Here is a 14,734-nt window from a genome sequence, read left to right as displayed (position 1 = left end):
CGCCCTATTGCAGCCAAAATGTGTTGCCTACGATTCTTTGTTATTTTTCCCATGATCAGGGAGCACAAATGAACACTTTTATAAGAAAACAAAAATTTTAATTTTTTCCATTTAGTGCACCTGGCAGAGGTGAAGGCTATTAATAGCTAAGCAGCAGAAGGGTTAATTTAAAGATAATCTTGTGTTCTATGAGCTCAATGTCTTGTAATGTGCAAATCATCTATGACATTTTAAACATATATAGAACAAGTGAAAGCCAATGACAAATGGGTTTAGGTAACTAGGTATATCTGCTGGTTGTGGGAACTAGGTTTACACTATGGCTGCATCCAGAATTAATACTCTGGGATCACCGAGTCAATTCTTAATTATAACAAATACTGGCAAGTAATTTTAATAGGTACAAACTTGACGAAGGGCAGTTAATAAATGTCTCCAATGGTACAGAAATTGAACATGAAGAAAAATGGAAATTTAAAAGCATGTATAGACTATACAGGTGCATAACCCCTATTTCCATAATGGTAAAAAGACTTACCTGCATGGCGGCAGGTTCAGCATCAACCTTGTCCGTAAGGTCTTGTAATGTTGATAATAGCTGTGGGAGGTGTTGGTTCCAGAGTTCCACAACACTGGGGCCAACATGAGGTGCAAGGCCCTGCAGAAGTTTAAGAGCTGCCACTCCGACAACTGCATCAGCCGGCACACAGCTTAACACCAATAAACGCGAGAGTAAGACTGGAGCAGTAGGGGGCCCTGGAGGCCCTACAAGTATTGGGTGCTCTTCATTAAATGATGCATAGTGGTTAGCCAAGTGTGCTAGGCAACCTATAGTTATGGGAAGACTGGCATCATATTCCGAACTACACACAAAATTCAATAAATGTGGCCATAATATGGGGTGGGCAGCCTCAACAGTTGTGGCCAGCAGATGGAGCGCTCGCCGGCTGACTTCGCCCACCGATTCTCTATCTGGCTCGGCCAGAGATGGTCGTCGAGTTTGGGGTGTAGAAAGACAGGCAGAATGTTTAACCAAGTATGTGATGAAAGGAGCACCTGAATGTGCAGTAAGATGGTTATTGTGGCACAATGCAATGACGACTTGTGTCACATTCTTCACCACCTTGCTGTTTGGATCAGTAAGAATGGCACCTAATGCAGACACCAAGCTTGAAACATTGTCTGTGCCGAGAGTTTTACTATTTACGAGATGTTTAGTCACAATAAGAGCTCCAACTCGCTGCATGTGACTGGCATTCTCAAGTCTCTGGATAAGATGATTCATCACATTTGCAGGGTAGTTCTTCCCAAGGAGTTCATAACAACGCAGTACCTCGTAATGGTTTTTAACAGTGAGTGGTTCTCCATAGTCTGGTGTAATGCATACTTGGCTGAATAAAGTACTTAGTAAATTGTCAACGTGAAACCTCATGGGTTCAGCAAGGCGATTTTTCAGCATTGCATCTATTATTAATGCTAATGACAAGGTAAGGTTATAGGGAGAGGTGGTCTTGCGGTACAGTGATAGAATAGTCGTCATTACCAAGCCTGCCAGTTCTTCAAGCTTCTCTTTGGAGAGAAGATGGCTCATGTGACCAAGACACACTACTGTTTCTTGCCTAACTCCTGCATTTGAGCTTTTCAGCCAAAGATGAACTAATGATTCAAACACTGCTGCACTTTCCGTCATGTAGGAATTCACCGAAATATTAGGATCGGGATCCTTATTTTCCACGGCCTCTAAAATGGCTTCCGAGAACTTGCTGAGCATAGTAGCTAATGCAATCTTGAGACCGTCTTGTTTCACTTGTGGAAGACAACCGACAATCAGTCCAAGTAAGACCTTAAGGTATGGTACAGTTCCTCTGACATTACCAGCAGCCAAGGCTCCAAGAGTTTCAACAATACTCTGTGATGGTATGATTCCAGTCTGGATTTGAGTTACTAAACTTTCCATCACCTGAGGGAGAAAACAAAGCTTTAGAAATATTTTCTTTCACATTATTGAGGACATTCATTAGAAGTAACAAATGTTTTGGCCATGCTAAAAATATCACAGCACATAATCTTATTAAATACAGCCCTTGATTTATTCATGGTAAATATTAAAGTGCAAACAAATATAAACCGAGAAATTAACAGTTTAAAGTAAGAACAATATTGGAGATAAATGGACAAGGACTTCCTGAACTTCAGTTTTATACTTCATCAACAAACACAATACAAAAAAGAAATCAATTACTTCTCTGCCACACACAGTCCTGAACAGTACTGAATAATATGCAACGTCAATTTAAACATTTACAGAGCTTGTGACCCACATGGCTTTTAATTTTCACTGTAATATTCTTAATTTTATTATTACAGTACAACTTCGATTCAACGTACCCTGATTCAATGAATCTCCGGCTAGTTCGCACACTTTTCAGGCCGGATTTACTCACCCGATTCGACGAACAATGGTTCGCCGAAGCGGGGGATGTTCGGATTTGCTTACGATGTCGAGACAGAGTTCACAGACTAGTGGAAAACCTTCCCATTCTATCACAAATTACAATTAATAATTCACTCATATGATAAGTTCGATCACACAAGTGGACCTCACAAATGGACCGCACAAGTGGTCCACAAGCTTATGATGTTTGGACAGTTCACATAGTGGTGGAAATCTTTCCCATTCCATCACAGGTTACAGTTAATACCTTACTTCATATGACCAGTTGGATCACACAAGTGGACCACACATGTGGACCACACAAATGAACCACAAGTGATCCATAAGCTTACAATGTTGGGACAGAGTTCACAGAGTGCTGGAAAACTGTCTCATTCTATCACAGATTACAATTAATAATTCCTTCATAAGACCAGTTGGATCACACAATTAAGTGGACCACACAACAAGTGAACCATATGAACCAAACACCAGCCAGAATGGTCCACACAAGAAGTGACGCATATTGACCAAATACCAGCCAGAATGGTCCATACAAGAAGTGACGCATATTGACCAAACACCAGCCAGAATGGTCCACACAAGAGGTGACGCATATTGACCAAACACCAGCCAGAATGGTCCACACAAGAAGTGACGCATATTGACCAAATACCAGCCAGAATGGTCCACACAAGAGGTGACGCATATTGACCAAACACCAGCCAGAATGGTCCACACAAGTGAATGACCGAGTTTCAATGATTTTCATTCACCGATTTGATTCAGTGAACGATTATTCAGAGATGATTATTCACTGACAATACAGTACATATGTTTCTTATCTTTATGGAGGACTCTTGTTGGCGTATGGAAGATGGTGATGAGGGGGGAGGAGAAGAGGGGGTTACTGTTTGGAAGGGCAGTCCCCCTTCCATTATAACATCAGGCTGTGATGACTTTTCTGGGATACACTCTCTGGCATGTTTTGCCTGCATATCACTAGAATCTGCTTGTGGCTCACTGCTTGCTTGTCTTACTAAGAATCTGTCAAAGAAACCACTTGTTTTTCCCTACATTTTAACACTTGTCTGTAGTAAGACATCACATTGTCATTTAAAAGGTGAATGCAACGGCCTGCTACAGCTTTATATGGGCGAGTTTTTTCAACAAAACTTTGCAGTTCTTGCCATACTTCACACATTTTCTTAATGAGGAAGGGACATCCTCTACTGCCTCTACTCACAACTATTTTCTTAGAGTGAACCTTACCACTGACTTTCTGGGACCCATGGCATGATATATAATAATCAGTTTTATGTTCAAAACGCAAAAAAATCACCACAAAAACGGAATTTCTTATAGGCATGATCATTACTAAGTGGGCAGCTCTAGTAAATTGAGGCAGGTTGGCCCGCGTGACTGGGAACCACACGCTCGGTTGACCCAAACGTATACCAACAAATATCGTTAGTCGACGACACTATCGTAAGTCGAGTCGCATTTTTCGATCAAATTTACATCTTAACTCAAAATTATCATAGTTGGGGCAATCGTAAGTCGAGGTGCCACTGTATTCGGTGTAAAATTTATTTTCAAGTGAATATTTTTTGGGGTGTGGAACGGATTAATTCAATTTACATTATTTCTTATTGGAAAATTTGTTTCGAGTAACAACCCGTCTCTGGGAATGGATTAAATTCGTAAGTGCAGGTATCACTGTACCAGGTAATTGGACTCCGACGGTTGCTCTCGCTTTTAGTTCAGTTTGAAGTTATAATCTCACATCTGGCACTTAACGTGTTGGCTTTTGTGCAGTTCTTCTGACCGAGATAAAAATCTTGCAAAAATTTTGGATCTTCATGTTTTGGGCAAGTTTTCTTTCATAGTTTCGTTTTGGCTGATCTGATTTTCCGAGTGGCAGAGTTTAGTGCCCCTTTTGTACAACTCATAATCAAGGATGTCTATTGTGGATTTATACGTTCGCCAGAGGTTCCTCTTGATTACCAATGTTCATTTCACGACCTGTGTCATCCATCTAGTTCCCTTTCTTGCCCTTCTTTTCGGCACATTTTTGAACAAGTTCCACGATGACCCTCTTGAAATTCTGCCATGATGCTTCCGTGCCATGTTCACCCATCAGCTCCCTCCAGGAGATGGTTTGCACTTCCTCTCTCATTCCTCGATAGTCGCCTCACTGGTAATCAAAATATTCATCATTTTTTCTTTGTGGGTTTCTATATTCATAGTTCAATATAAAATATGATGGTTGCATGAGGGTTAGCTTTTGCCCCACATGAATTTGATCAATCATACCTTCTTCTGTTGTTAGCAGAAGATCTAGTATGTTGTTACCATGTATGGGCTCTACCACACGCTGTATGGGACACGAGTCCTGCACAAGGTCGAGAAATTGTTTACCTCCTGCTGATGATAGGTTGATCAAATCTATAATCTCATAGTTAAAGTCCCCCATTATTAGAATTTGGGTTTGGGAACATCATCCTCCAACAACTTGCAGGATGTTGTTCCGGACAATTTCTTCAAAAAGGTCAGATGTAACACAAACAAGGAGCAATGGTCTCAAGCTCAATAAGCCACAATGTAGCACTGAAAACAGGAGATGCTTTTTCATCCACAGGGTTTAAAAACCCATGGAACCACCTACCTGCCAAAACCGTACATGCCAAAAAACTGCTGAACTTTAAAAATCCAACTAGAAAAAATCCTCAGAACAAATGGGGGGACTTTTGACAAGCCACCAGCTTCCTATCCTTCTCGGGGCCACTAGAGGCCTAGTGTCCCTCCCATGGTAAATTCAGGTAAATATACTTCTGGGAAATGGTTCCAACCCTCCCCCCCCCCCCCCAAAGCAGCTGCCCACCCTCTGAATATGGGGAGGTAAATGTAACACCACAAGTAAGTGTAATTATGTACTACTGTATTCCTAGCAGTCAGGAATTGTACTTATTTTCACTTAGTATTAAACCATACTGTCAAATATATTGTGAATATTTGAGTTTACCAGAAAAGCTGAATAGGAAACGACGACCTAACCTAACCTTCTTAGTGTACAGTATGAGGACAAGCATTTTATTGCTTCTTAATTACAATTAGTACGTAACCTATAGCTATATAAAATAAACTAAAAATAAAATAAATGTTTATTTAGGTAAAGTACATACATACAAGAGATTTTACAAAATTGTTGGATTAATAGATAGAGCTAGTATATACAATGCCTAAAGCCACAATTACGCAAAGCGTTTCGGGCAGGAAAAACATTAATGACTAAAGCTTAATACTAATGGGTATAAAGAATAAAATGTGTTGAGAACAAATAAAAATAGAGGTAAAAGAGGGGGGAACATGGCTGAAAAAGCAGCACAAATACAATTACAAATTATTACAGACAATTACATTCAAACAGCGTTATTAAAAAAAAAAAAAAAAAAAAAAAAAAACAGATGGGTTGACAACAGAGGGGTAAGGTAGGTTACAGGGAATTTATTAGGTAGTGCTTAGTGTTTATCTTAAACTGGTTGAGAGAGGTACAGTCTTTAACATGGTTGGAAAGGTCATTCCACAGTCTGGGTCCCTTGATTTGTAGAGCATTTCTAGTTTGATTAAGTCGTACTCTTGGAATATCAAAACTGTATTTATTTCTGGTGTGGTGCTCATGGGTTCTGTTACAACCTTCAATGAAGCTTTTGAGGTCAGGATTGGCATTACAGTTCAGCATTTTATATATGTATAATACACATGAGAGAATGTGCAGTGACTTAATATCTAACATATTCAGAGATTTGAGTAGGGGTACCGAGTGATGTCTGGGGCTAGAGTTGGATATTGTCCTAATAGCAGCTTTGTGTTGAGTAATTAGAGGATGTAAATGATTTTGGGTAGTAGAACCCCAAGCACAAATACCATAGTTGAGATATGGATAGACGAGGGAGTAATAGAGAGTCACCAGGGCAGGGCGGGATACATAATATCTAATCTTAGAAAGAATGCCAACAGTTTTAGAAACTTTTTTTGATATATTTAGAATGTGTCCCTGGAAATTCAGCTTGTGGTCAATGAGAATGCCAAGGAATTTGCCATCTAATTTGTTACAAATTTGGGTATTGTTTATTTTGAGATTTATTTGATTAGAGGATTTATTGCCAAACAGAATATAGAAAGTTTTGTCAATGTTAAGGGTGAGTGTGTTGGCAGTTAGCCAAAGATAGACTTTCTTTAGCTCAGTATTTACTGTGGCATTTAGAGCAAGGGGGTCAGGACTGGAGTAAATGAAGGTTGTGTCATCAGCTAATAGAATTTGCTGAATTTGCTGAACAAAACAAAGTAATATTGATATTACAATTTTATAAAAACTAATAAAACAAAACTAAAATATTTCAATAAATTGTAGAGTAATTCAGGATATTTTCAAATTTTGTATAAAATCTCTATTGTTTAATAAAACTAAAAAAGAAATTCCAGATATTTAAAACTTGTGTATAGAGAATTGAACTTGAAACTTCATCCTAAAATTCTGAGCGTCTTAACAGAAAACAAGGAAAATAAATGGGGAGGTAAATATAATGGCACAAGTAAGTGTAATTATGTACTATTCCTAACAGTCGGGAAATGAACTTATTACACTTAGTATGAAACTGTACTGTCAATTCGGAGGATGGGTTGCCCTAAGAAGTCAAGAATGAGGAGGAACAAAGCCATATCATATTACTCACAGTATTACAATGTCTGGAGTTAGTGGCAAGAGCCACCATCATGCCCGAGGCAGCTTCTTGAAGGTCAGGGGCTACCGCCGGCAGGGTCAGCAGCTTCAGGCCTCCCTCTACCCACATGACGATTACCTCTTCATCTTCAATTTTCTCCCCACACTCACGCATTATGTTCTCAGCTATGTTGTACAATATGCATTGTACTTGAACCTGTAAATTGAACACCATAATACCACATTTGAATAACCTTTACTTTATGCACTGTGCTAATTTGATAAGGATAATTTTACTGTATGACTTCCATATTTACCAAAATATGATTTTCAGAAACTTTCAACCACAGGCTTCCCTTATGTATGGTCTGGTTCCCACACCCTGATACATTGTTCAACCACTTCACTTACTCATTTTTTTTAGCTCAAGATGTAAACAAAATCAAATAATAATATCACTTACTTTTGGAGCTGTCTGTGGGCTTGTAATGAACTTGTGGACACATAAGAGGACTGAAGCGGGATGTTGACGACCCACAGTAATCAGGGATCCCGCTACCGTTTGTTTTACTCCATCATTGACATCACCCACAGTATCCAGCAAACCCCACACCAAACCTTCACAGAAAATTTTCATATATAAAACAAACTATTAAATTTGAAGAGATAATGTAGACAGTAATATGCTTTCTATATAAAAAAAAAATAATCATTTGATAAAATGGATAAAAGACAACATAAAACTAGCATTGAATGTAATGAAACACCATTTTCTGGGTAGAGCTCCAGAGGTTCTCTGGAGTTATTAGACCAATATTAGCTAATATTAGTACATTTGCTTCAGTCAAATGGCGTTGTCATGCCTACTGGGGACCACTAGCCAGAACATGGTCCCCTCAGAGAGGCGCAGGGAGCAATGGCCTATGAAACTCCCTTGTATGAAAGTATTCATGTCTGCCAGTGACTGAGGTTGAGCACCCAGAAAAGTAGGTGCTTCAAAACAGATCCCTCCTGGTAGAAAAATTGCAACCGAACAGAGGCTAGAAACTCCCCACCAAAGAAAAACAAGCAACACTTCATCACATCACATCGTGCTCGTTTGTGCGTATAAGCACGCATTAATATCTAACACATTCAGAGATTTGAGTAAGGGTACCAAGTGCTGTCTGGGGCCAGAGTTAGATATTGTTCTAATAGCAGCTTTGTGTTGGGTAATTAGAGGACGTAAATGATTTTGGGTAGTAGAACCCCAAGCACAAATACCAAAGTTGAGATAAGGATAGATGAGAGAGTAATAGTGTAGGGCAAGTCAGGAGAATCACCAGTGCAGGGCGAGGTACATAATATCTGATCTTAGAAAGAATGCCAACAGTTTTAGAAACTCTTTTTGCTATATTTAGAATGTGTACCTGGATATTCAGCTTGTTATCAATGAGGACACCAAGGAATTTACCATCAACTTTACTACTGATTTGTATATTGTTTATTCTTAGATTAATTTCATTTGAGGATTTATTACCAAACAAAATATAGAAAGTTTTGTCAATGTTAAGGGTGAGTTTGTTAGCAGTTAGCCAAAGATGGATTTTATTTAGTTCAGTATTCACAGTGACATTTAGAGCAAGCGGGTCAGGACTGGTGAAAATGAAAGTTGTGTCATCAGCAAATAAGATTGGTTTGAGGATTTGAGAGGCATTTGGAAGGTCATTAATGTAGATGAGAAAGAGGAGAGGGCCAAGTATGCTGTCCTGTGGAACACCAATGTTTATGGGTAGTGTAGGAGAAATGGAATTATTCACAGAAACATACTGGAGCCTGTCAGTAAGGTAAGACTGAAGGTATTGCAGGGAGTGACCTCTGTCTCTATAATGATGTAATTTAAGAAGAAGGTTTTGGTGGTTGACAGTGTCAAAAGCCTTATGTAGGTCCCAAAATAACCCAACAGGGAACTCATTTTTATCAAGAGCTGCATGTATCAAGTTAATCATACTAATAAGTGCATCATTAGTGCTTTAATTGGGTCTAAAACCATATTGGCAAGAACTAAGTATATTGAGTTTGGCTAGATATGAGTAAAGCTGCTTGTAGATTAGCTTTTCAAATATTTTTGACAAGGTTGGCAGAATTGAGATAGGTCTGTAATTGTTGACAGTGAGATCACCACATTTGTGGACAGGGGTTACTCTTGCTTTTTTTTAGAACATCCGGAAAGGTTTGGAGTTCAAGTAATTTGTTGAAGAGCAATGCAATGGTAGGAGCTAGATATCTGGAGGCTTTTTTTGTAAATTAGAGATGGTATTCATCAAGGGTGATTGACTTAGTTTTAAGGGAAAGGATTACCTCATTAACATCAGAGGAAGTAGTGGGAGCTATGTACACAGACTCTAGATAGTTACCTGTAAGGTAGTCTTTAATATTAGTGAGTGAGGATGGAATATCATGAGCAAGAGATGTTCCAATGAAAAGAATCTATTGAATTCAATAGCAGTGTTTGAGGCCGAAAACACACCATCATCATTGGATAGGAGAATTAGTTTTTTATTCAAAATCTTTTTTGAACCTAATATTTGGGAGATAGTGCTCCATGTTTTCTTAATGTTGCCCTTAATTTGGGTAAATTTTGTAGTATTTTATTTTAGCTCTTCTAATTATTTTAAACAGCACGGATGAGGAAATCTTTGAAAATTCTTTGTAGATGATTCCTGACCTATACTTTTTTTCAAGGTCATGTTTTTTCATTAATAGATTTAAGTATACCCTTTGTAAGCCATGGAGTGTTTAAACTGTTATTTGTAACTTGATTCATTAGCATTGGACAGTGGGAGTTATAAAGGTTCAGAGTTTTCTGAAGAAATGTCATGTCATGTAGTGCAGGGCATTGGTAAGGCAAACCAAAAATCAGGCCCAAGAAAAAGACTAGACTCAAATCAGAAGCAATTTGAAGCAAGATGACTCGCCAATGAATCTCAAAACAAAAACCTGGTGAAAAGTGAGTGAAGAGCCAAGTCGTCCATGCTGTACCCCGCGGCTGCCAGAATTGTATCATTTAATCAGCTACAACAAATCCAGTCAATAGTATATTTATTACCCACCCTTTTCTTTGTCCTTGTTCTGCATATTCTTCTGCCGGGTAAGAGGTGACAGGACTTGTGAGGTGTGAGGGAGACGAGACCAGGTGATGGTTATGGGCGTCGCCCTTCGATGGTCGTCCCAGGTGGCTTGAAGCAGTCAATTGATTATCAGAACACCACTATGTTCACTCGGTGTTCACTCGGTGTTCACTTCACCAGCTGGTCTACACCGTCAACAGGGCTGGTGTGTGTCTATATACTGCAAGCCATGGCACCACCGGGAGGAGAATAACCAGACTGTACGTGGCGCAGATATGAAGTAATGTTTACAACCTGCAAACGTTTCAAAGCCTGAAATGAAATATTTTACCTGGGGCTATATTGTGTAATATTTTATGTATATACTCAATTCAGAATAGTGATAATGTTTTCTTAAGTTGTAAATTAAACTACAGCATTAAAACTAACAGTTAAACTGCTAATACAAATAAATTAAAACTCACTGATTGATACTGAAGCCAAGAGAAAGGAATGAAAGGCAGCCAATGCAGCAAGACAGATAAATGTCCTAGGACGGACGTGTCATGAATACCGCTCTACACTGCCCAGGATTAAGGAAAACCACTTTTATAAACAGCCTAATTTTTTACCTGACAGCTTACCTCTCTTATTTGAGAGAAATAACTTAAGTTGAATGTAACAAGCTTGTATCTGCACCCAGATATATATATATATATATATCTGGATACAAATATGGTAATTACAGTCTTGTAAAGCCACTAGCACGCGCAGCGTTTCGGGCAGGTCCTTAATCTAAGAAAATTTTAAGGAGGTAAATACTTGCAAAAATTATAGACAAAAAAATGATAACAGATTACATGAAATGAAAAAAAGATGAGAGAAAATTGTAGGTACAGTATATTAAAGCACATAGGTAGCTGAGATTGATTGCAATGACAGCTTGAATGGTAGTTGACAAAAAATTGGTAGGCACAATACAGCAGAAACAATATAAGAGTGGTTGCAATGACAGCTTGAATGGTAGTTTACAAAAAATTGGTAGTCACAATACAGCATATGGTTAGCACATAGAAGAAGACAGCAATGAACACAATGATAAGGTTGTTTGAAATTACATAAAATTAGGAGATTGGGTAACACTAGGTACAGAGCAAATTTAAAGCTCAGTGTAGGAAACTAAGAAGATGAAGTTAGGTACTTTTTGGTTTTGCTTTTAAATAAGGCAAAAGTTTTACAGTTTTTCAATTCACTAGGGAGTGAGTTCCATAGACTAGGTCCCTTAATTTGCATAGAGTGTTTACACAGATTAAGTTTGACCCTGGGGATATCAAAGAGATATTTATTTCTGGTGTGGTGATAATGGGTCCTATTACATCTGTCCAGGGAGAGTTTCAGAGCATGGTTTGCATTTGAACTAAACTAACTGTCCTACAGCGTTAAATTTGGGATCACTGACATCGCAATGAAATTCTCTACACGGACATATGCATACAAATGTAGAATCATGATCGTGGTCTACCCGCAAGAGTGTGGGAATTGGGCGAAGTGTTACCTGTTACCACACATCGGTGAAACCAGTATTGAAAAGTGAATATTCTTTTCACTGTCCTGACCTTAATTTTCTATGTACGTATTTCATTTTTAAACCAATGTGTTTGCAATAGAATGTTCTAGAAGAACATATGTATAAAATGTCACACAAGGATGCGTTAGACCGGCACCAAATAAAGAAACTACGTCGATTTCACTAGTCGTGTAAACAATACAATAGTTTTACCATGAGGATACAATACAATGCCGTTCTCCCAAATAGGCAATGTGGCTATTAGAGAAAACGTACATTTTATGGCAAACATGTTCATACTATCCCCAAGTCGATCGGAAAAGAATTTATTTATTTATTTATTTATTTATATATATACAAGAAGGTACATTGGGTTTATGAGAATACATTGGATAGTACAGTATTTACACTCTTGTAAAGCCACTAGTAAGCGCAGCGTTTCGGGCAGAAATTGAATTTCGGGTAGAATTGAATTTTATAGAAATATTTTTTCATCAGACTTAAAAGTACGTCCGTCGATCACAATCAAGAGAAAAATAGTGGACCCAATTTTGAGTCCGGAAAGAAGGAAAGTGTCTAAGTCGCTGCACATCCTCTTATGTGTACTCTATATATTTAAAACTCTAAATTGTAATGCCAATCCTGACCTTAAAAACGTCTTAGAAGATTGTAACAGAACCCATGGGCACCACACCAGAAACAAATACCTATTTGATATTCCAAGAGTACGACTTAATCAAACTAGAAATGCTCTACAAATCTAGGGACCCAGAATGTGGAATGACCTTCCCTTCATGTCAAGGGCTGTACTGTACCTCCCCCAACCAGTATAAGATGAAAACTAAGTACTACCTAATTAACTCCATGTAACCTACCTTACCCCTAAATGTCAACCCATGTCTTACTATTTTTAAACAATGTTGTTTGTTGACCAACTTGTATATTGGCTATTTTCTACCATGCTACTCCTCTTTCTTTTATCTTTTATTTTATTTTTTTTTCAATGCAATTTATACTTTAAGCTCAATTACTATTAAGTTGTAGTCTAAGTGTTTTTCCCCCCCCTCAACTTGCCCGAAACGCTATGCGTACTAGTGGCTATTTAGGTATTGTATGTACTACCTCTATCTATAAATCCAACATTTTTTTTTTTTTTTATTTGTATTTGTTCTCAACACTTTTTATTCTTTATGCTCAATTAGTATTAAGTTCTAGATATTAATGTTTTTCTTGCCCGAAACGCATTGCGTAATAGTGGCTTTAGGCATTGTATGTACTAGCTCTATCTATATATCAATCCATTAATGTAACATCACTTGTATGTATATACCTTACCTGAATAAACATCTGAATCTGAATCTGAATTATTTGCAGTCTCCGTGGTGTAGTGGTAAGACACTCGCCTGGCGTTCCGCGAGCGCTGTCATGGGTTCGTATCCTGGCCGGGGAGGATTTACTGGGCGCAAAGCCTTAACTGTAGCCTCTGTTTAACGCAACAGTAAAATGTGTACTTGGATGAAAAAACGATTCTTCGCGGCAGGGGATCGTATTCCAGGGACCATAGGATTAAGGACTTGCCCGAAACGCTACGCGTACTAGTGGCTCTACAAGAATGTAACAACTCTTGTATATATCTAAAAAAAAAAAAAAATTATGTTTGAAATGAACTATGTATGTACTTTCCTGAATAAAACTTACTTTACTTTACTTTACTAACTGAATTTACTTAAATTTACCTGTGGAACACTAGTGGCTTCGAGTAGGACAGGAAACCGGCGGCTTGTCAAAGATCCCTCCGTTTATCCTGATGATTTTTTCAAGCTGAATTTCAAAGTTCTGCAGAAGTTTGGCATTTACGGCTTCGGCGGGTAGGCAGTTCCATGGGTTTATAACCCTGTGGGCGGAAAAGCCTCTGTTCCAAGTCCTACATTGTGGCTTGATGATCTTTGCCCGAAACGCTGCGCGTATTAGTGGTTTTAGGTATTTTATTTTTTTTTTGAGATATATACAAGAGTTGTTACATTCTTGTAGAGCCACTAGTACGCGTAGCGTTTCGGGCAGGTCCTTAATCCTATGGTCCCTGGAATACGATCCCCTGCCGCGAAGAATCGTTTTTTCATCCAAGTACACATTTTACTGTTGCGTTAAACAGAGGCTACAGTTAAGGAATTGCGCCCAGTAAATCCTCCCCGGCCAGGATACGAACCCATGACAAAGCGCTTGCGGAACGCCAGGCGAGTGTCTTACCACTACACCATGGAGACTGTGTATGTACTATAGCTCTATCTATGAATCCGACATTATGTTTGTAATTCATTACCTATGTATGTAATTTCCCTGAATACAAAAAATAATTTAATTAATTAATTTTGAAACCGTTGCTCCTTGTTTGTGTTACATCTGACACACACAGAATGGGATGCTCTCGGAAGCTGGTTCGAATCCTCGTTACGGCCCTTGTGGATTTGTTCATGTGATATATCACGCTATTGTGATTTCTGTGTGTAATGAAGTAAGGGCGAAGAGGGAGAACGGCCTATTGACATAGCTCGAGTGCAGGGGGGAGTTGTGTAAAATCCTGGTTTGTGTCTCTCCAAGAGGCTGCAGGATTCAAGTAAATTCAGTAGAATTTCTGGTTGCAATTTTTATACATGTCGTAGCTCAGTCGATTAAGGCAGCGTCTGGGATGCTCTCGGAAGCAGGTTCGAATCCTCGTCACGGCCCTTGTGGATTTGTTCATTACATCTGACCTTTTGAAGAAATTGTCCGGATCAAACATCCTCCAAATTGTTCAGTACTTTATTTCATAAGTTTCAATGATATCCGCCCTGTCATGCCTGGTTTGTAGTGTCGTTACCCCTGTGGCCGCTGCCACCAGTATTCGTTTGCCTTGTTCGGGTAGAAGGTAGACACAGTAGTCG

The 14,734-nt window shown here is 38.7% G+C and overlaps 1 protein-coding gene across 3 annotated transcripts in view; it reads right to left on the bottom strand.

Moving 5' to 3' along the window:
• c11.1 (maestro heat like repeat family protein c11.1) overlaps positions 1-10,581 on the bottom strand; it is a 123,956-nt gene extending 113,375 nt beyond the window's left edge. For 2 of the 3 annotated variants that reach the window (XM_045765299.2, XM_069311047.1), the window contains exons 1-4: positions 10,250-10,581; positions 7,621-7,775; positions 7,171-7,374; positions 539-1,960 (exon numbers count right to left, since the gene is read on the bottom strand). In XM_045765299.2, the coding sequence (XP_045621255.2) occupies positions 539-1,960; positions 7,171-7,374; positions 7,621-7,775; positions 10,250-10,274 (1,806 nt within the window). In that variant the 5' untranslated portion in view covers positions 10,275-10,581. The remainder of the gene's footprint in view (positions 1-538; positions 1,961-7,170; positions 7,375-7,620; positions 7,776-10,249) is intronic. The other variant, XM_069311046.1, reaches the window with a different exon arrangement.
• Positions 10,582-14,734: the final 4,153 nt, after the last annotated feature.

This window comes from Procambarus clarkii, chromosome 69, assembly GCF_040958095.1.
Source record: "Procambarus clarkii isolate CNS0578487 chromosome 69, FALCON_Pclarkii_2.0, whole genome shotgun sequence".
In the NCBI taxonomy this organism is placed as follows: domain Eukaryota; kingdom Metazoa; phylum Arthropoda; class Malacostraca; order Decapoda; family Cambaridae; genus Procambarus; species Procambarus clarkii.
This window is presented reverse-complemented; position numbering and strand designations above follow the sequence as displayed.